The sequence below is a fragment of the Nansenia antarctica genome (assembly GCF_963989245.1).
Source record: "Nansenia antarctica genome assembly, chromosome: 8".
In the NCBI taxonomy this organism is placed as follows: domain Eukaryota; kingdom Metazoa; phylum Chordata; class Actinopteri; order Argentiniformes; family Microstomatidae; genus Nansenia; species Nansenia antarctica.
This window is the reverse complement of record NC_137678.1, coordinates 52,143,160-52,164,809: the sequence shown is the minus strand read 5'-3', so window position 1 is coordinate 52,164,809 and position 21,650 is coordinate 52,143,160. Positions and strand designations below refer to the sequence as shown.

Below are 21,650 nucleotides of genomic sequence, written 5' to 3'. Positions count from 1 at the left end.
CACCACCACCACCACCTTTCCCCGTCCCCTGTCCCCCACTCCAGACTTCCAGACTGCCGTTAGGAGAGCAGGTTACTGGATGGTTTCTAAAGCCTAGGCCGTATCTGCGCTCAGTCCAATTACTTCTCTGCCGTCTCCCCGGTCTTTGTCTCGTTCATGTACTTATCAATCAGGTGTAACGGCACTCCACGCTGCATGAGCTCATAGAAGGTAAACCCCCCTGAGGACAAGATGAGAGACACTCAATTTACTGTTAGGGAGGGACGGAGGCACATTGTCAGTGTATAGAGAGAAGAGGAGGGAGAGAAAGGAGGAGGAGAGGAGAAAGTATGTCAATCTACAGAGAGTACAAATAGGGCCGCCCGACAGAGAAAGCAGAGTCAGTAAGCAACATTGAAACAAACACTGCAACAGAGGAAAAGAGTCAGTCTGCAACGGTGGAAAGTGAAGAGAGAAGAGAAGTCCAAATAGGGAAGAGAGAGAACAGACAGAAGGTCAAAAAAAGAAAGACAGTGCGAAGCAAAAGACAGACAACATACTATACTAGTAGTGGAATAACGCCAAAAGGAGAGAAAAGGACAGTAGCAAGACCACACGTTGAGTCTGTGAGTACATCTATATCTACTCAGGCTTGCAGAGCTAGGAGCAACGACATGGCCATTCTTCAAGTCATCTAAACATCTGGCCATTATCTGCAAGCTCCAATATCAGATTTATTTACTGAAGGATGTTGTCTTCTTTAGTACATACTGTACATGATATAGTGACGTTAACATTATTCTGCCGTTTCAATCAAGACAGGGCAGAAAATACACAGGTTCCCAAGAATAGTGACCTCATGACCAAGGACAGTTCTATAAATATGAGTCCCACCCATCGTTGGGGGCTTCTTGCTCTTGGGCTATTGCTTCTTGCTTATTGGCCTGCTCATTTCTCTCTGCGCTCATGTAACTTGGCTTAATAAAAGGCCTCTTTGGAGACAATTGATCTAAGCTCTTTGTGCTTCATAAGTTCTACTAAATCTATTAAGAATCAATAGATTCTTAATAGATATATCCCACAACAATATATCAATCTATGTACAGGACATCATCCTGGAGTAACAGCATCTGGGAAAAGATAACCTTTGCATAATGTGAAACTTGATGAGAGGTCTAGTCTGCAGATGCTGGTCTGGACTCCAAATCAGACCTTTCGTACAACTTGGAAAGTGACTCACCTTGTCTATGTGGCATCTAATGTTACATGAGGTATAGACAGTGTTATTAGGGAACCACTTAGTCACACAAGCAGTCACATCACATCAAGCAATGCAACAACAGCCCTCTGAAAGGTTAGTTATGACATCCTACAGACACCTCAAGGTTTGGCGGGAAGTAACTGGCGACAATCAAGCTATTGTGTTCTATTGCACAATACAATACAACACTATCAATACAACAATTTCATGCAGACAAGGCCTGGATTCTGGCATTGTTTTCCCTGGTTTCCTGCGACAAGATGGATGTGGATTTAAAGAGACTACCCTCTGTACCACCGCTGAGGAAAGTGGGGTTATTGGCATTTGGAAGATGCAAAATGAATGACATAAGCTTCATATGCCAAAACCATATGAAAGCTTACCTTGGATGAGAACATACATTCACTATTCCTGAGGGGTGACTAGGGAGAGAAGAGAAGAGGTGGATTAACCAAATGTTTACATGAAGGAGTTATGTGTGTTCAGGGAATACTGTTGTTGAGTTAATTGAACTTATTTTATATGAGGAGTTAAACATGTATTGAAGAGGGACGTCGCCATCTGTTGAAGGGTACACTAGACATTTAAAGATGGAGCCACAAGAGAATTCATTTAACAAGGACACATTGAACTGGTGTTATACAGTTTCAACAACAACAGAGGGAGTACATAGTCTGGTGTTGGGATGTGTGGGGGGTTGTGGTTGAGGTGTGTGATGATGACCTGAGGTGACTCAGGGTTGTGTAAAAGTGGAGCATGCTAAACCGGAAAGAGTTGTTTGACAAGTGTAAATCTGGCAGGCGTCGTTGGTAACAAAAACATCAACAGGAAATGGGCGCTTATAGTGGGGGGGGGTAAGATAAAGAAAAAAAAGTCAGGACAGACACTTATTTAGTTTGGTGTTATAATTGTGAGTTTTTCATGTGTACTGTTTTGTAATAAATAATTGATTGAAAAAAAAAAAAAGGATATTGGCGGATACTATGTATGTACAGTATGCATGCCATGGTCGAAGTTTTTATGTGCAACCCTAATGTCAATAGATGTTCGAAAAATGCAGAAAAGAAAAGAAAAACAAATATCTTGTGAGGCTGGTTGAATTGGTTGGATCGTCTTTGAAATGGCAATAGTACAAAAGGCTGTTGATCCCTCCTCGGGTCTTCCTTGGTGTAGTGAGGCTAGTGTGAAGGAACAGCAGGCTGGACACAATCTACTCATCTCTAACGGCACCCTCCCATAGATTTGTTCTTTTTTTTTTTACAGATCATGTTTTTTTTTACGGCAGATGAACACTTACATGTCCCATGCTGATATGGGCCGCCCCTTGATCGTGTGCTGAAATGGGCTACTCAGACATTTCAACAAAAGACAGATGTTACCTCATAGGCCAGACTGACCTTTAACCTCCAGCTTGCATTCCACCAGGGCATCCCCCAGGTCATTGATGGCTTTGCAGGAGTACATCCCCCCGTCATAAGGGTTAGGCTTTCGGATCTCCAGGCTGCAGACTCCCTGGTTGCTAAACATGCGGTAGCGCGGGTCATCAATGATGGCTATCTTATTCTTCATCCAAATCACTTTGGCCTGAAGTGATAAACAAGAATGTTACCATTGTTAGTCTCAGTGGTGTAGTGTAGTTTTTTCTAGTGGGTATACTGTGATTTTTCCCTCCCAACCTCATATCGTTCATTTCGCCATAATATTAAATCTGCGCTGCCTGTCTAACGTTATATATATCTAACATTACATGTTATAAGGCTAATCTGTGCATGATAGTGCTGCATTTTGACATATTTCATGTCGCATCTCCCCCCCGTTGATGGTATATGACGCTATAGTCAGTCCCAATGGTCCAATAGTCAAGTGCTTCATAACACAGACGGGGTGAATTTTATGAATGAAAGTGAAAGTTCTGTCACAAAACGCCGTTACGTATCCTCACACATGTTTAAGTGGGTATATGGAAATCCTTGGCTTTTCCTAGTGGGTATACGGCGTAGTCCTGCGTATCACGTAGACTACTCCACTGGTTAGTCTCTAACCTGAAAACATCATTGCTCATTGAAATGTGAGGCCCTCCCCACCCTGTTCAATACATACACATACAGACATAGCTATGTTTTAATCCCTCAAGCAGGAGGCAGCCAGGGGGCACTCTAGAACCTGATCCAGAATGTGTGTGTGTGTGTGTGTGTGTGTGTGTGTGTGTGTGTGTGTGTGTGTGAGTGTGTGTGCGTGTGTGTGTGTGTGTGTGAGTGCATGTGTGTGTGAGTGCATGTGTGAGTGCATGTGTGTGTGTGTGTGTGTGTGTGAGTGCATGTGTGTGTGTGTGTGTGTGTGAGTGAGTGCATGTGTGAGTGCATGTGTGTGTGTGTGTGTGTGTGTGTGTGTGTGTGTGTGTGTGAGTGCATGTGTGCGAGTGTATGTGTGTGTGTGTGCGTGTGTGTGTGTGTGTGTGTGTGGCAGGTGTAAAGCCTGTCTGTCGTGCCTAAGGCCAGGACACAGAGAGCAGGTGGCAGGTGTAAGCCTGTGTGTGTGTGTGTGTGTGTGTGTGTGTGTATACGGCTGTGTGTGTATGGAATCTGTAGTGTAGTGTTCCCATACCCGCGGGTTGGCACGGACGCTGCAGTTGAGAGTGGCATTGTAGCCGGCGATGGCGTAAGTGTTGATGAGCGGCTGGGTGAACTTAGGAGGCTCTTTGTCATCGCGGTCGATGTACTCTGGGTTCTTTATATGCAGGCCTGCGGAGTCAAGGGTAGAGGAATGGGGTTGTACATGATACGGGCACTGAGCTCTATCATGAGGGAATTTCCCTTTGTGATGAAGGGGAGACAATATGTCTATGTTTATCATCAGCAGACAGAGACAGCAGCAGCAAGCATCAGTATTACATCATTAAACTATTCATAAACAGGAGGGTTTTTTTCTGGACACAAAAATAAAACCTAATCCTAGGCTAAACATTGTTCTTTAATGGAGATATTTCCTAGTGAGAATGTTATTAAGTCCAGTACTAGGCTTAGTCTGTATCCGGGAGAGATGACTCATCGTGAGCTTAGAATGATAAGGTTCTATCTCCGTTTAGGGTAGTTCAGAGATATTGAGCGTCAAAGTTTTTACATTCCATTATGTTTTGTGAGATGGAACCTTTGTATTTTATTCATTACAAACTAAAACATGTCAACATTTACCACACAGGCATTAATAAACACCTAATGGATCAGATTATGTAAAAAAACTAAATTTTGACCAAAATGGAGATAGAACCTTATAATTCTAACGTCACGTCATACAGAACATGCTCTGAGTAAATGTGACGGCAACTGGCAAAAGAAGGAACAAGTCAGCAACCGACCAAATATTCAGACTTTTATTATTCTTATTCTTATTCTTCTTATTATTATTATTTGTGTATTATTTTATTAGCAGACTTTTATTATTTAAGATATTCTGAAAATGTTAAATAAATGTCAACGTTGTTGAAGATCAATGACACTTTAATTCAGAATTGTTTTTATGTATGTCAGCGTTGTTGAAAATCAATGACACACTCGCTAGTCAAGCCAACATATTGCAATGCAATGGATTTGGTGAGTAATCCCCACTACTACCTAGTTAGTGTAGAGTAGTGGGGATTACTCACCAAATCCATTGCATTGCAATGTTTTGGCTTGACTAGCGAGTGTGTCATTGATTTTCAACAACGCTGACATACATAAAAACAATTCTGAATTAAAGTCAGAACATTTTGATTGGTTGCCGATTTGTTCCCTCTTTCACCAGCTGCTGACACAAATGTGACCATCACTACAATACTCTTTTGAACTCCAAAGGGATGGGGGATTTCAGCTCCATTCTCTCACTTAATCAGCCATGAGGTGAGTAAAAAAAAAGTGTTATATCTTTGCACTCGATCAAATTTCAGGACCCTCCTTTCATGACTTGTCCTAGATATGTGCGTTCTACCACCCAGTATCCTTACATTTTCTAAATCACATCAGGATAAGCTAGTACTGTATGAAGCTATTTTGCCGTTTAAAGAGGGGGCTCTTTTAGTAGGTTAAAAGGCATGGCTGTTCTAGTGTTAATTCACTACTGCCAAAGAATGCCGGAACACTCCCCACCTAGAATGTTTTATGGGGTTTTTACCTAGCAACAACACTTTGATTGCCTATGAAGCATCATCATTTATGCATTTTTGGTGAATAAAGTCACCCGTAGCGCTCTAGAACACTGATCATTTGGGGAGACTTTATTCACCCTTGGCACTAAATGAGTTAACCAATAAAGCCTGTCACGATCATTCGGTTGTTAAGTCATGACGTGTTTCCGGGTCCAAAGTTGGCTGAGGCGCTCTCTTCGAAATGGCTCAGTAATAATAATAATTCATTATATTTATATAGCGCTTTTCCGAGGCTCAAAGACCCTGACAATATGGGGAAAACGGGAAAGTGCTGTGTCCCTTGTTGTATGAATAGATCCGAGTTTAAAAAACGATTGAACTGTCATTCTACCGCTGTAGTACACTGGTACTCTGGTGCTTTAGTACACTGGTACTCTGGTGCTTTAGTACACTGGTACTCTGGTGCTTTAGTACACTGGTACTCTGGTGCTTTAGTACACTGGTACTCTGGTGCTTTAGTACACTGGTACTCTGGTGCTTTAGTACACTGGTACGATGGTGCGGGGAATTTCTGGTTTGGAACCGGAAATTGCTAAACGTCACGTTTGACGTCAGACTTAACAACCGAATACACACGGCCCTCCACGTCCTCCCTCCGACAGCGGAGCTCAGACAGACCTTCTTTGATGATGAGGGCGCTGTCCTTGGTCTGGGTGGCGCACTCGCTCAGACCGCACATGTTCTCAGAGTAGATCCTGAAGTAGTACTCGTTCCCCACCACCAGCTCTGTGAGGGTGATGCAGGTGCGGTGGTAGTGCTCCACGCAGGTGTACCACTCCTGTCAGAAGAGAATGGTTGTGTGACGACACATTTTAAACACATAAACTGTAACCCGAGGGAGGCTGGTGGAGGAGGCCGAAACCGGAGGACGGGGCTCATCACACGTGTCGTGTTCGATCACATTCCTCATTCCGTTCCGTGCGTTCCAATGAGCCCGTCTTACGATCTCTCCCTCCGCCAGCCTCAGCTGTTGTAACCACGTACAGTACACACAAAAAGTACACCCTTAAGTACAGTACATAGACACGCAACCACTGTAGAAAAAATAACAATCATACCATGGTCTTCTTGTCTGCTTTCTGAATGGTGTAGCCCGTTATGGGGGCGTTGCCGTTGTCGGTTGGAACGGTCCAGTCTAAAGCCACGTTCCCCCCCCAAACCTCATCAATTTTGACAAACTGTGGAGGCCCAGGCAAGTCTGAATAGAGACATCAATGAATTAACATCACGCAGGGTCTGGCTTACTACGTACAACAGCACCTACGTACAACAGGAGAAAAAGACCAAAAGAAGACTAACACCCCGGACAATTCTGACCTAACATTCCATCACAAGATCTTAATCTTTATCTGAAGTTTTTCTTCCTTCCTTTTTCTTCCTTTTCCTTTTATTCAATCTCAGAGAAAAGTAGGAACTCCGTGTAAACCTGGACCACAGCATCTTAACTATATGGGAGATCAGGATGCCAGGATGTAATAATAATAATAATAATAATAATAATAATAATAATAATGCATTTTATTTGTATTGCACTTTTCATTCAAAAGAATCTCAGAGTGCTTCAGAGAAAAAAAAACGACAACTGTAAAAACACAAGTTAAAACAAAACAACCTAAAAACATAATAAGTTAAAAAAATAGTAAAAAACAAACAAAATAAATCACAAGAATGAACACAGGTTCAGATGTCAGTGTTCCTGGACTCACCTACGATCTGGATATCCAAGATGGCCGTGTCCACGTGTTTCTCCACCTGAACGTTCATCTCGTATTTCCCAGAGTGGCTCCGCTCCGCCTTGCGGATGAAGATGATGCTGTCACACTCTGTGTTGCGGATGCTGACTTGTGTGGGGTCTATGGCGTTCCCTTCCTTCTGCCAACTTACTTTCGGCCTGGGTTTCCCCTACAGATCAGATAGCAGAGAATTCAACTAAAACCAAATCATCACGACATGGCGGAGCAATGACGAATTCAACTCATCATTACATAGTATACTGTAGGTTCTGAGGTAAAGGAGGTAGTTTGAGTGTTTGCTGTGGTTATCTTACATTGAACGGAACCACAAGATTGACAACTTCTCCCACTTTACGAATGTACGTCTGCTTCAAGTGTCTGGGGATACGGATTTTAGGTGGTTCTGGAGAGAAACAACAGGTAAAGTGAATAGAATGTCCTGTAGGAATCAATATCTGTTGTCAAACACTGTAAAACAACTTATCTCAACACGTTTCTACCAGTGCCTTAGACTGTTGCTGAGACCTTCCTAGTCACTGTAGACTAGAGACCAGGGGAGGCTGGTGGAGGTAGAAATCGGAGGACAGGCTCATTCTAATGCACGGAATGGAGTCAGGAACGGTGTCAAACCTTGTGTTAGATACCATTCCTCATCCTGTTCCCGTCCTCCGTTGTATATCTCCCCCCCTCCCCCTGGTAGAGATGTCAAAATGACAGAGAAGTGAGAGGTGGCCAGGCCTCCCCGCTGGTGAAATGAGCTTCCCACGGCTGTCAGAACTGCAGAGTCACTACCCATCTTGCGTCTGAGACTGAAGACCCATCTCTTCAGTCTACACCTTAACTGCTCCTCCTGAGACATTACCACCCCCCAGCACTACGTCTCCTGAGACACCTGCTTTTCCCCTCTACTGTGCCTCCTAAGAATTCTACTGCCCCCCCTTGTACTGTCTCTCCAGTGTCTATACATTTTTTAAATAAAAATAAAACTTTTTCATGACGACCGCCAGTGGCCCCTGGCCTGAGCTAGATCACTCTTCCTGCTAGAACTGGTGAATTGATGACTCACTTCCTTAGAAGTGTGTATCGATTGTAAGTCGCTTTGGAATAAGGCAGGTCTGCTAAATGCCCAAAATGTAAATGTAAATGCCTCACCGATGACCTCTTTGACCAGGATGGAGTGCTGGATGGTTCTGGGTGTGCTGGAGCCTGCGGCGTTCATGGCCTTTACCCTCACCAGGATCTTAGCCTCCGCGGGCAGACCAGTGATGGTGTACTTGGTCTTCTCCGTCAGGTCCACGTTAGATCTGATCCACTCATCAGCTGTGGAGACATGACACAACACATTCAGGACTCAACCAGAAGTCCATACACTTTTGCTGCTCCAAAGCTGCTCCAAAGCTCTTTACAACGGCCTCTCATTCACCCATTCACACACACATTCACACAACAATGGCGGCAAGCTGCCATGCAAGGCGCTGGCCTGCTCTCTGGGAGCAATTTTGGGGTTCAGTGTCTTGCCCAAGGACACTTCGACATGTGGCCAGCCGGGGCTTGAACCGCCGATCTGCCAACCCTTAACATTCAACAGGGCCCTGTAATTTCCAAACTTTTATTCTAGATCAGAATGAGCCAGATTCTTTTTTCTTCTTCTGTTATCCTGGATCAGATCTATATGATCTATGTCAGGTTTGGAGTAGTATTAGGGGAAATCAAGACAGTTTGATCTGAACCTGGATAGCAAAAACAAATCCGTGAATATTCTTATGCAGATTAAACATTTTGAAACACTGGGTCCAGAGGAATACAAGAGGGATATTGAACTAGTATTCTTCTCTTACTTCCTTCGATGCAGTACTCCACGAGGTACCCATCCAGGCCAGCTGCTCCGATGGTATCAGGCGGACGCCACTTCATGGTGACTGTGTTGTCTGTGACATCATCCACCACGAGCATGGTGGGCTCGCTGGTCACCGCTGAGGGACATTATATTTGAAGGGTATTCAAAAAGGATAAATAATATTAATAATAATGCATTTTTTGTATTGCACTTTTCATTCAAAAGAATCTCACTTACTACAGAGTTCAAAACAAAAACAGCCTAAAAACATAGTAAGTTCAAAACAAAAACAGCCTAAAAACATAATAAGTAAAAAAAACACACACAATAAATCACAAGAATGAACACAGGTTTAACAGCCAAAGGCCTTTTTGAATAAAAACGTTTTTTAGGCCCTGTCTTAAAAGAGTCCAGGCTCTGTACTGCCCTTAGCTAGGAAGGCTAGGTTCCACATACCAACGATGAATATTACACAAACATGACCTGAGCTCTATGAAAATGGATCTCCAATTGCTAAGTACAATGTAAAGCCATTATAGGAAACACCACCACACAACATATGAGAGGGGCAACCCCATTGGTTGTCTGGTATGCCATCATTCATTATGGGGGTTGGCTCTTAACGTCTATTCTTACATCCTGAATCATATTTAACTCCTATTGAAGCCTGCGGGAGGCTCATCTCCTAAACCTCTAAGCCCCAGATGATTTGGCAGCCATTATAAAGACATATTTCATATCCTCCAAAGCTCCAGCGTATCCATCGGAGGTCACAGTCGGAATGAATTTGAATAATGTAGTCAGTATCAAGAGAGACAGCTGCATGGGAGTACCAACCAACGGTGCATCACAGACGCAACAGTATCATCATGTAACCCCCCTCTTTAACACTAGAACAGCCGTGCCCTTTCTACTACTAAAAGAGCCGCCCCTCTTTACAATGCTAAGCTGCTATTTACACACAACGACCACTAGTTGGCCGCTTGTAAATTAGCCTGCTTCCCTACACAGAAAAACTGCAAAATAGCTTTTTATTAGCTTATCCTGATGTGATTTTGAAAATGTAAAGGATACTGGGTGGTAGAACGCACATATCTAGGAAAGGTAATGAAAGGAGGGTCCTGAAATTTGACCCCTCATGGCTGTTCTAGTGTTAATTAGTCCTCCCATTATGAATACAGTATATAGGCACTGGATAAACTGTATATTGTTTTACATAAAGGGACGCTAATGCTTTCAGGACGTATCCAATAGGGTGACACCTACGGTATGAGCCAAGCGGGCCGTTCGTCATGACAACAAAACAAGGGGTACAACTCACCCAGGGGTACAACTCACCCAGGGGTACAACTCACCCAGGGGTACAACTCACCCAGGGGTACAACTCACCCAGGGGCACGAAGGCTTTGGACGGCTCGCTGGGCTTGGACACGCCGATGGCGTTGACAGCAAAGACCCGCACCTCGTACGGCACGCCCTCGATCATCTTCTTAGGCTCGAACGTGGTCTCTTTGTTCAGGTCAAAGTTCAGCCTCATCCACCTGGAGCTCTGCTTCTTCTTCCTCTCGATGAAGTACCCTTCAGGACATAATGGTGAGATTAGAATGATAAGGTTCTATCTCCGTTTAGGGTAGTTCAGAGATATTGAGCGTCAAAGTTTTTACATTCCATTATGTTCTGTGAGATGGAACCTTTGTATTTTATTAATTGAAAATTGAAAAAAATGTCAACATTTAAAAAATAACACCACACAGGCATTAATAAACTCCTAATGGATCAGATTATGTAAAAAAACTAAATGTTTACAAAAATGGAGAGAGAACCTTATAATTCTAACGTCACGATATACAGTTGTTTATACACATATACACATATCATATATATATATATAGAATCATATATAATACATAGACGCAACATACCTAATATTGGTGAGCCTCCATCGTAGATTGGGGGGTCCCATGTCATAGAGCACCAGTCCCCCCCCACCTCTGGGACTAGGGGGGCCTCCGGGGGGTCTGGGATATCTATAGAGAAGACAAGTCTCCTTTATTTATATATATTGATGCGGGACTTGAGGGGCTCAAACACTCACTGATCTGTTAATTGCACTATGTGGTTGAGTCACTCTCTCTATCATAGAATCTGAATTCGTTTTATTCTGTTTACGTTCCCTGTGTACAGAATAAAGGTGTCTGTGTAGCCCAAACCATCATTTAATTTCTGTATTTGAGAGTGCTTGACGTATTATTATTATTTAGTGACGTTCTCTGTGTCCTGTTGTAGTTTTAGGACTGAGTCTGCGTGTGCAACGCGTCAACCCACCCCATCTTACTTCGTCGCTACCGCATCTGCTTCACCTCCACATGGTGCCGTGAGTACTGGGGAGTTACCGTATCATTGATACCAAGGACTTATTTTTCTTTCATTTGTGCACCAACAAAACCCAAGCGCCTGGTAGACCTCAAACTGTGAATCGAGAACTCTGGACTTTCTTTATGATTTGTCATTGATTGTAGTAAGGTTTGTGTTCGTTTCAACTTGATTGTTTTTGTTTTGCATACACACACACACACACACACACACACACACGCACACACACGCACACACACACACACACACACACACACACACACACACACACACACACACACATACCAGCTGACATACCAACACATAGGCCTACACATAGTATAGCACACAGACATACAAACCCTAGCACAGTGTAGCACACAGCATAATATCTCAAATAAAATAAACATATTTTTGCTATTCCTTCTAAATTGCTGTTGTTTGTATTTTGTTTGTATATGGGTTTATATGCTTACTTGGTTTATGGGGACACACAATTACAATTACATACACTTATCTGTTATCTTATTTGTTTGTAAAAAAAGAAGAGAGTTAGTCAGTTCACCATCAACAGCTAAGACTCAGAATCCTGTTATATCTTAATTTATTGAAATAGTACCTCAGGAGAGGGTTACATATCATTTTATACTGAGAAATTGAAGTCTCTCTACAGTTTGGCAAATCTAGCACTCAAGGAAGGCCCATTTCCTTTCTGTAAGTAATGGGCCAACATCTGTGGCGCAGTGAATAATTCTGACTATGGACAGGGCCCATAACTTGTCCAATCACAGATTTGTATAATATGATTGGTTCCCAAGAAGACCTCATGACCAAGGACAGTTCGATAAATGAGTCCCGCCCAAGGTTGGGGGCTTTTTGCTATTTTCTCTCTGCGCTCATGTGACTTTGCTTACTAAAAGGCCTCTTTGGAGACAATTGATTTAAGCTCTTTGTGCTTTATAAGTATTAAGAATCAATTAAATCCACGACAGTCCCTTACCAACGACCTTGACTTTGACGCTGCCTGTGTCCTCCCCTGCCTCGTTCTGCAGGACTATCTTATAGTTCCCTGTGTCCTCCCTTTCTGTGACGTCGATAGTGAGGCTGGTGTGGTCAGAGAACGTCTCCGCGCGAACGCGGTGGCCTGAGTCGAGGATTACCTGCGTTGGAGAGGCACAGAGACTTAGCACTTAATCAGCCATGAGGGGTCATTTGACCCTGTGAGTAAAAAAAAGGGTTATATTTTTGCACTCAATCAAATTTCAGGACCTTCCTTTCATGACTTTTCCTAGATATGTGCGTTCTACCACCCAGTATCCTTACATTTTCAAAATCACATCAGGATAAGCTAATATAAAGATATTTAGCAGTTTTTTCTGTGTAGGAAGCAGGATAATTTACAAGCGGCCAACTAGTGGTCGTTGTGTAAATAGCAGGTTAGCATTTTAAAGAGGGGCTCTTTTAGTAGGTAAAAAGGCACGGCTGTTCTAGTGTTAACATGCTTACAAGTTACAGTACAATAGCACTCCTTCATCCAGTTACTACCTAGGCTTGCTCATCTCCACTCACCCTCTCTCCCTTCATCCAGATCACCCTTGGGGCAGGTTCTCCACTTATGGGGACCTCCAAGCGAAGTTTGTTTCCTGCCACAATAGTCACTGTGTTGTCAGGGAAGTTCAAACTGTCCAGGTGCACCTTGGGAGGATCTGCAGCCATGAGAGGGAGTAAAGCCTCATTATGAATGATCGTTTTGTCATATGTAAAGATATGTATTTTGAAAGGAAGGTTTCTTAAATAAATAAAAAACGAAACAAAAAACAGTACCAATGATATGGATTTTGGCTTGGAGACTCTGAGAGTACCCCTCTGGGACAAAGGTATAATCCCCTGCGTCGTGGATGGTGCTGCTCTCAATTTCTAGTCTGTGGTTCCTGTCGAAACAGAACGCGAAGAGCTGAAAACAAGTTTTATCCAGATCAAGAGACAAGTCATATGGAACAACGCAGGGGAGAGAGAGGACATGACATGAGGCTGATGAGGCTGATGAGGTGACTGAGGCAGGTAGATATGTGAGGCTCGGGGGAGGCTGGTGGAAGAGGACATGGCTCATGGTAATGCACAGAAGGGAAGGGGGAATAGGGGTAGTGGTGGCCTAGTGGATAGTGAGTTGGACTGGTCATGAGGTCATGAGGTCATGATTCAGGTACTTACGGTAGTTAAGGTACTTGAGTAATGTACTTAGCCTTAAGTTAGCCCTAAGAGACTGTCCCTGTAATCTCTAATTGTAAGTCGCTTTGGGGGAAAAAAAAGTAAGTCAAGAAATGTAATGTAAATGGTGTAAATGTTAGATTGAATGGTATCAAACATGTGTTTGCAGTACAGGCATGGAATGGAAACGTGTGTTTGATACCATTCCTCCGATTTCTACCTCCACCAGCCTCCACGGATGAGGGTATATACGTATATATACACATTTTACATTTACATTTTTGGCATTTAGCAGACGCCTTATTACAAAGCGACTTACAATCAATACATTTGAATACTAAGCAAGTGAATCATCAATCCACCAGTCGTAGCAGGAAGAGTAATCCAGCTCAGGCCCGGGGGCCATTGATAGAAGGAAAAACCTTCTCCTATCACCTTCTTCTAAACCTAGTTTTTTTTTTTTTTTTTAATATTTAGAAAATGAGAAACAGAGAAACAGTACAAGGGGGGCAATAGAAGTTTTTAGGGATACAGTAGAGGGGAAAAGCGGGTGTCTCCAGGAGACGCAGTGCTGGGGGGCAGTAGATGTCTCAGGACGAGCAGTTAAGGTGTAACCCGAAGAGACACTCCACACAGAGAGGACGTACTTGGCTCTGTGCAGGATGTTCATGCGGTCGTTGGCCTGGATCAGCTGACCGTTCCGGTACCAGCGGCCGGGGACGTTCCCGGGGTAGATCTCGCAGTGCAGCTTGAGAGGCTGGCCCAAAAGCACCGTCACATCCTGAAGGTCCTGCAGAACCTTCAGTGGCTTCACTAGGAGAGGCAGGAGAGGACAGGGAGAGGAGAGAGGTTGAGAAGACGTCGAGTGGCATCGTCAATACCATTGATTCTAACAGTAAATCGTATTTAGTGACGTTCTTGCTGTTGTAGTTGTATATCATTTTATACTGAGAAATTGAAGTCTCTCTACAGTTTGGCGAATCTAGCACTCAAGGAAAGCCCATTTCCTTCCTGTAAGGGATGGGCCAAGATCTGTGGCGCAGTGAATAATTCTGACTATGGACAGGGCCCATAACTTGTCCAATCACAGATTTGTATAATATGATTGGTTCTAATATAATATCATTGATTCTAACAGTAAATCAAGAGGAGAATGAGGGAGTAAGTTATGGGGAGTGACGGTACATACAGTCGACCACTACTTTGGCCTCGGAGGTGCCTCCGGAGGCCATGAGGGAGTAGGTTCCTGTGTCCTCCTTCGAGGCGTCGTCGATGATCAGCCAGTGTTTGAGGCCCTCGCTCTTGACTCGGTACCGCGAGCGCACGCCAGTCGGGACCTCCACGCCGTTCTTCATCCTGAAGGGGAGAGATAAAGAGGCAAGAGCATCAGACACACGTACGCGCACACACACACACACACATACACACACACACACACACACACACACACACAGAGACACTCACACACACACAGAGAGAGAGACACACACACACACACACACACACACACACACACACAGAGAGACACACACACACACATACACACACACACACACACACACACACACAGAGAGACACTCACACACACAGAGAGAGAGAGAGACACACACACACACACACACAGAGACACTCACACACACACACACACAGAGAGAGAGACACACACACACACACACACACACAGACACTCACACACACACACACACACACACACACACACAGAGAGAGACACACACACACACACACACACACACACAGAGACACTCACACACACACACACACACACACACACAGAGAGAGACACACACACACACACACACACACACACACACAGAGACACTCACACACACACAGAGAGAGAGAGACACACACACACACACACACACACACACACACACACACACAGAGACACACACACACACACACACACATACACACACACACACACACACACACACACACACAGAGACACTCACACACACAGAGAGAGAGAGACACACACACACACACACACACACACACACACACACAGAGACACTCACACACACACACACACACACACACAGAGAGACACACACACACACACACACACACAGACACTCACACACACACACACACACACACACACACACAGAGAGAGAGACACACACACACACACACACACACACACACAGAGACACTCACACACACACACAGAGAGAGAGAGACACACACACACACACACACACACACACATGCACACACAATATCTCTGTCCCTCTCAGAACATTCTTAAAGTCCTACCATTTAACTTGAGCTCCCTCCTCTGTCACCTCGCACTCCAACTCAATCCTCTCGTTCACCGTGGTCTTGACGGGCTCGATCTCTTTGGTTATCTTCACCGGTAACTCTGCAATGATCAAAAAAGGCCAGTTGATGAAAATGTTGATCCTATCAAAGTGGGACAGGGCATCAGTAAAGAGAGACACTCTATTCATTCTCCGAGAGGCATAAACATCAAGGGTGGTACCTTTTACAAACAGCTCTGTGGTGCACTTCTCGTCTCCCGCGGATACGGAATAGGCGGCGTCGTCGTTCAGACCGCAGTTGTTGATGATCATGATCCTCTGTGTGCCCTTGTGCTCAAAGATATACCTATGCAGCAAGTCCATCAATCAAATCACTGGATATTAACATACCGTTAGTGGATAGTCACTGAGTGTGGATGTATTTCCTACAGTGTGTGTCTAGCTATGTGTCAATAGTATTGGAGATGCCCTTGAGGTCGTGAATGCCGGCAAACGCCAACGAAGAGACGATATTGAAGATGAATCACAGCTTGGAGGCCAATATTGCTTTTATCCAACGGTTACACAACAAATCTGAGAATTGTTACATGAAAACAATGCTTTTAGTATTTATTTTATGACAGATTGTGGTGGTTTCTGCTCTACGTCGATAAATATAGTTCCCAAAACAACAAACGTTGTCAAGGGAACATGCTACACAAATCTACAGTATTGAGGCGTAGAAATATCATCATAATAGTGACATTATAAAATCACACGCCTCTTGGCCAATCACAATGCTAGTTTTTCCCCTGTTGTATAAGAGACTAATAGTATAAGACTGGTGAAATACATGGAGCTCTCCTCAGTATAATACAGTGCTAATTATGCTTGCTGACTTCTCTCTTCACAAAGCACAACATTATCTTTTCTAATCACCTTACGTGCTTTGAGTTGCATTCATGTATGAAAGGCGCTATATAAATAACGTTTTACTTACTTACTTGCTTACTTACTTACTGTACATCATAACAATACAACCAAATCAAACCCATCCCCATTCACAAACCATTCCCAGCATGCAACAGTTTGGGTGTCCAGAGGCACACCCAGAGGAAAGACTAGACAGAGGGGGGGGGGGGGGGTCACGCCAGAGGTCTGTGGTGCAGGAAGGAAGTAGAGGTGACTTACTTCCTTTGACTTAAGGTCAGCGGCGGAGTCGGAATGGGCCGGAACACAGTGTGGAGGAAGTAAGGAATGTAGCAGACAGAGAGAGAGAGCAGCATGGCATGACAGACAGACAGATACACATAGGACAGAAGGACAGAGAGACATCATGCTTGGAGGTGATTGCAACAGTGCAAAACGTGTTAAAACAATAAAAGAAGAGAGAGAAAGTGGAGCCTTTGGAACAGGGAATCCTGGGTAATACAGTACGCCACCGGAGACCAGGGACCAGGAAACTGCAATAACCTCCCAGATGGCTTTAACTTCGCTTGGCTCTGAACAAACCCTAACCATAACAACCTACCTAACCCTAACCCTAACACAAAGCCTGACAATTAACACCCTACCCTGCTCCACTGACTTCGTTACACAAAAGGACTGATGCGTCACTTCGATTTCGATGACAACCATGTCGATCTTATGTCCTCAATTAATATGTTAAACAGAAATTACAGTTCCAACGGTAATACGAAGAGTAATATATATATACTGTATACTGTATATATAATCTGATTTCTGCAGAGAGCTATTGTAAGAAAGGAGAGACATCTTTTAGGTTTTTGGGTTAATCCCAGCTTGGCCCATATTGCCGTTATTGATTGATTATTGATTGATAATTTGTTCAACTTTACTTATCCTGGTGGATCTTCAGTAATCAAAGCAATGTTGAGAACTGTTACTAATCAGATCATCTCTGACGTACTCATACAACACATTGTATCACTGTATGATATTAGCCATCAATGGCACACTAATATTGGTGTGATAAACGCTATTGAAATGTTACCAATATCTGTTTTTACCACAATGCTACAAAGCCAGGCTTGGTTAAAGACCTGTGAAGGAGGTACCGCCATTTTCCTGTACAGAGAAGGACCTGCAGTTAATACCAGAGGGCCATTATTGACAGCAACACACTGCATTTCCACCCAAACCCAGCTCAGGGTCATGTACTGCCCTGCCAAACACATAATGTTCCTGATATGCTGCTTGAGATGGTGTGGCAATGCATCAAAGACACGACATGAGTGACTGAGTGAACATTATTTGTTCCCTTCTGGGCATCAGCTGGCATTGGTTCACAGTGCAGTTGTCTGGCTCGGCCTGGTGTGTGGTTGTGACTGGGGACAATGGCTCTGTGTGGAGAGGGTCAGACGTAGGGTCAGAGACTGAGGGTCAGACGTAGGGTTAGAGACCGCCCTGGCTTCTAAGGGCTGAGGAAGCAGAGGAAACACCTCTAGCATCACAGGGAGAAACACAGTATGACTATTTAGGCATTTTGTGTTGTGTGTGTGTGTGTGTGTGTGTGGGGGGGGGGGGGGGGCGGTGGGTGTGGGTGTGGGTGTGTGTGGGTGGGTGTGTGTGTGTGGGGGGGGGGGTGTGGGTGTGTGTGTGTGGGTGGGTGTGTGGCTTTAAACTTTGCCAGACCGTCAGACAAACTTACATGTGAGTCAATGCATTTCAGCCCTGAGACGTGACATATACGTACATATACAACCACAAAGTACAACCACAAATACTTGCAAAAGACCAGCACAGAGGACCAAACCACGAATGAAACACATTGTTTGAGAAACTCCCAAAAATGCGTTTCATTTGTGAGAACATTCACATGTACGCTAAAATCAACGCATGAAGAAAAGAACGGGACATACTTTGGAGTTGGACGGATCTCTTGACCATTCTTGTACCATTTCAGCTCTACTGTGGGGTCTGCGAGGTCCACCACAAGGCGAATCTTCCCTCCTTTGTCTACCTGGTATCCTGGATCCAATTTCTTGGCAAAAGCTTCAAAAAAGAAACAATATCAGCTTTACAAAGATTCATACTATAGGAAAACATACTCAAATCTATGAAAAAACTATAAATTGTACCTACATATTGATTGGATTTATTCAAGAAAAATATCCCATGCATAAACAACCATTTGACCTTTCGACATTCACTGATCAGACGATTAGCAACGATTAACAACCCATAGTGCATCTGTGATCCTAAACATGAGTTGACTAAGCATTTCATCTGGCAGATCTAATAAGACACAAGTCGACACCTTCGCTCTTCTTCTCCTCTTTCTTGGTCTTCTTCAGCCTCTTGAGGAGCCCCCTCAGGTCCGTGATGCCGTAAGTGAAGGCGATCTTCTCGTACTCGTCGGGCCGAGCCAGCTTCAGGATCTCCCACACGTCCACCTCCGGAGCCTCCTCCGCCTTGGGCTCCCTGGAGCCGGACACGAGAGGACGGCGTGAGGTCAGGGGTCATAAGCTGCCATTTTGCGACGTGTCCTGAGGAACTGCTCAGTGCTTCACTAAAGGTGCGGGGGAAACAGGAAGGGGCCACTGACTGTGCTGGAGTGAGACTGTCGCTGTGGTGCGTCTAACTACAGCTGAGGGCTATCACACTATCACACTAAAAGAGTTCTCTTAGATCCCTTCCATCTGCTCTGCTGTGTTGCTATTTTGTTGTTGTCTCTCTCTCTCTATTACATGACTCTATACATATAGTACACACTTTCTATCTCTCTTTCTAGTTCCTCAGGACATGTCACACAAAGGGATGGGCGTGACCTGCGATCTGTCTGTCCTATGACATCAGCCCTGGATGATGCGTTACAGGGGAGAGGACGGCAGCACCGATAACACAGCAGGGGTGTCCTAAGGGGAAAGTATAGTCCTACAAGGGAAGTGTAGTCCTAAGGGGAAAGTATAGTCCTACAAGGGAAGTGTAGTCCTAAAGGGAAGTGTAGTCCTAAAGGGAAGTGTAGTCCTAAAGGGAAGTGTAGTCCTAAAGGGAAGTGTAGTCCTAAAGGGAAGTGTAGTCCTACAAGGGTAGTGTAGTCCTACAAGGGAAGTGTAGTCCTAAAGGGAAGTGTAGTCCTAAAGGGAAGTGTAGTCCTAAAGGGAAGTGTAGTCCTACAAGGGTAGTGTAGTCCTACAAGGGAAGTGTAGTCCTACAAGGGAAGTGTAGTCCTAAAGGGAAGTGTAGTCCTAAAGGGAAGTGTAGTCCTAAAGGGAAGTGTAGTCCTAAAGGGAAGTGTAGTCCTAAAGGGAAGTGTAGTCCTAAAGGGAAGTGTAGTCCTAAAGGGAAGTGTAGTCCTAAAGGGAAGTGTAGTCCTAAAGGGAAGTGTAGTCCTACAAGGGTAGTGTAGTCCTACAAGGGAAGTGTAGTCCTAAAGGGAAGTGTAGTCCTAAAGGGAAGTGTAGTCCTAAAGGGAAGTGTAGTCCTAAAGGGAAGTGTAGTCCTAAAGGGAAGTGTAGTCCTAAAGGGAAGTGTAGTCCTAAAGGGAAGTGTAGTCCTAAAGGGAAGTGTAGTCCTAAAGGGAAGTGTAGTCCTAAAGGGAAGTGTAGTCCTAAAGGGAAGTGTAGTCCTAAAGGTGAAGTGTAGTCCTAAAGGGAAGTGTAGTCCTAAAGGGAAGTGTAGTCCTAAAGGGAAGTGTAGTCCTACAAGGGAAGTGTAGTCCTAAAGGTGAAGTGTAGTCCTAAAGGGAAGTGTAGTCCTACAAGCGAAGTGTAGTCCTAAAGGGAAGTGTAGTCCTAAAGGGGAAGTGTAGTCCTAAAGGGAAGTGTAGTCCTAAAGGGAAGTGTAGTTTATAAGTTACTAGGAGGGTTTACCGCTGACACATGTGATTTGACACCATCAGTAGAGGGTTCAGACTACAACAGAGGAGCTGAACACATCTTAGTGCAGGGTTCTGACTAGGGTCGGGTTCATTTAGTTTGGTCGTTGTTACTTGACTTTTGCGGGTGGGATTTTGCAGATGAAAACAAAATGAAAGTCATGATTTTATCAGTGCCGTAGTAATGAATAGCAAAGAAATGGCATTTCATTATTTCCTCGCAGGCGAAACATATTTAGCTTTAGCATTTAGATTTGGAGAAGTAACTGGCTAGCGATGTTGAACTCATAGCAGCGTTGAGGGAGACAGTGTGAGCGACGACCTAAAGCAAAGAGCTGCTGCCAAGGACGTTCCAGTCAGTCTGTCTCTCCTACAGTGTGTACTTGCCCATCCCTTTGTTTGTGTCTAAGTGTGTTCAGTCATCACTTCAGAGAGGCTCTGACAGAGTTAGAGATGAGGGTGTCCGTAGGGGATGTTATGTCTGTGAGATCCAGGTTAATAAGCATGTTGTCCTGGTAGTGAGTAGGTCCATTAATACTGGCTATATAAAGATCATTCAACCAGCCTTTTTCTTTCAAGGACATTTGACCAAATGTCTGAAAGCTTTTGGCAAACAGCATGAAATTATTATTTCATTCTTTCTACATATTTCTTGTATGTTTATTTTCAGGCAATTATCAAATGCTGAAATAAACATTGTAGTATGCGCCTTATATTTCTAGATTGAAATAAAATGACAAATGTAGCGGTAACACTATTTCCCAGCTATACATTCATAAATGGTCCACTAGCAGATCATTAATGATCCGAAATTGAGCCCCTTTGCATCATAAACGAATTTTTTAACTTACTTTCTTGAAGAGAGCTCGTCCAACCTGAAGAGGGATTTTATGGTGCAAAGGCCATTTCTATCATTGCTGATTGTTACCAGAGCATTTAAGGATGCCGCCTTTCAAATCAAGTGTTACCGGGCTACGGTAGGCCAACACT

At 44.0% G+C, this 21,650-nt stretch overlaps 1 protein-coding gene across 1 annotated transcript in view; it reads right to left on the bottom strand.

Annotated features, from left to right (window-relative positions):
- Positions 1-119: 119 nt before the first annotated feature.
- mybpc1 (myosin binding protein C1) overlaps positions 120-21,650 on the bottom strand; it is a gene marked incomplete at both ends in the record, with an annotated part of 39,029 nt that continues 17,498 nt past the window's right edge. The window contains 20 exons of the mRNA XM_080538489.1: positions 120-220; positions 2,638-2,824; positions 3,845-3,981; positions 6,042-6,201; positions 6,482-6,621; positions 7,130-7,325; positions 7,471-7,559; positions 8,309-8,476; positions 8,995-9,129; positions 10,383-10,571; positions 10,916-11,020; positions 12,346-12,505; positions 12,915-13,051; positions 13,170-13,276; positions 14,201-14,366; positions 14,743-14,909; positions 15,837-15,942; positions 16,063-16,187; positions 18,703-18,835; positions 19,101-19,264. Coding sequence (XP_080394615.1) covers positions 120-220; positions 2,638-2,824; positions 3,845-3,981; positions 6,042-6,201; positions 6,482-6,621; positions 7,130-7,325; positions 7,471-7,559; positions 8,309-8,476; positions 8,995-9,129; positions 10,383-10,571; positions 10,916-11,020; positions 12,346-12,505; positions 12,915-13,051; positions 13,170-13,276; positions 14,201-14,366; positions 14,743-14,909; positions 15,837-15,942; positions 16,063-16,187; positions 18,703-18,835; positions 19,101-19,264 — 2,872 coding nt within the window. The remainder of the gene's footprint in view (positions 221-2,637; positions 2,825-3,844; positions 3,982-6,041; positions 6,202-6,481; positions 6,622-7,129; positions 7,326-7,470; positions 7,560-8,308; positions 8,477-8,994; positions 9,130-10,382; positions 10,572-10,915; positions 11,021-12,345; positions 12,506-12,914; positions 13,052-13,169; positions 13,277-14,200; positions 14,367-14,742; positions 14,910-15,836; positions 15,943-16,062; positions 16,188-18,702; positions 18,836-19,100; positions 19,265-21,650) is intronic.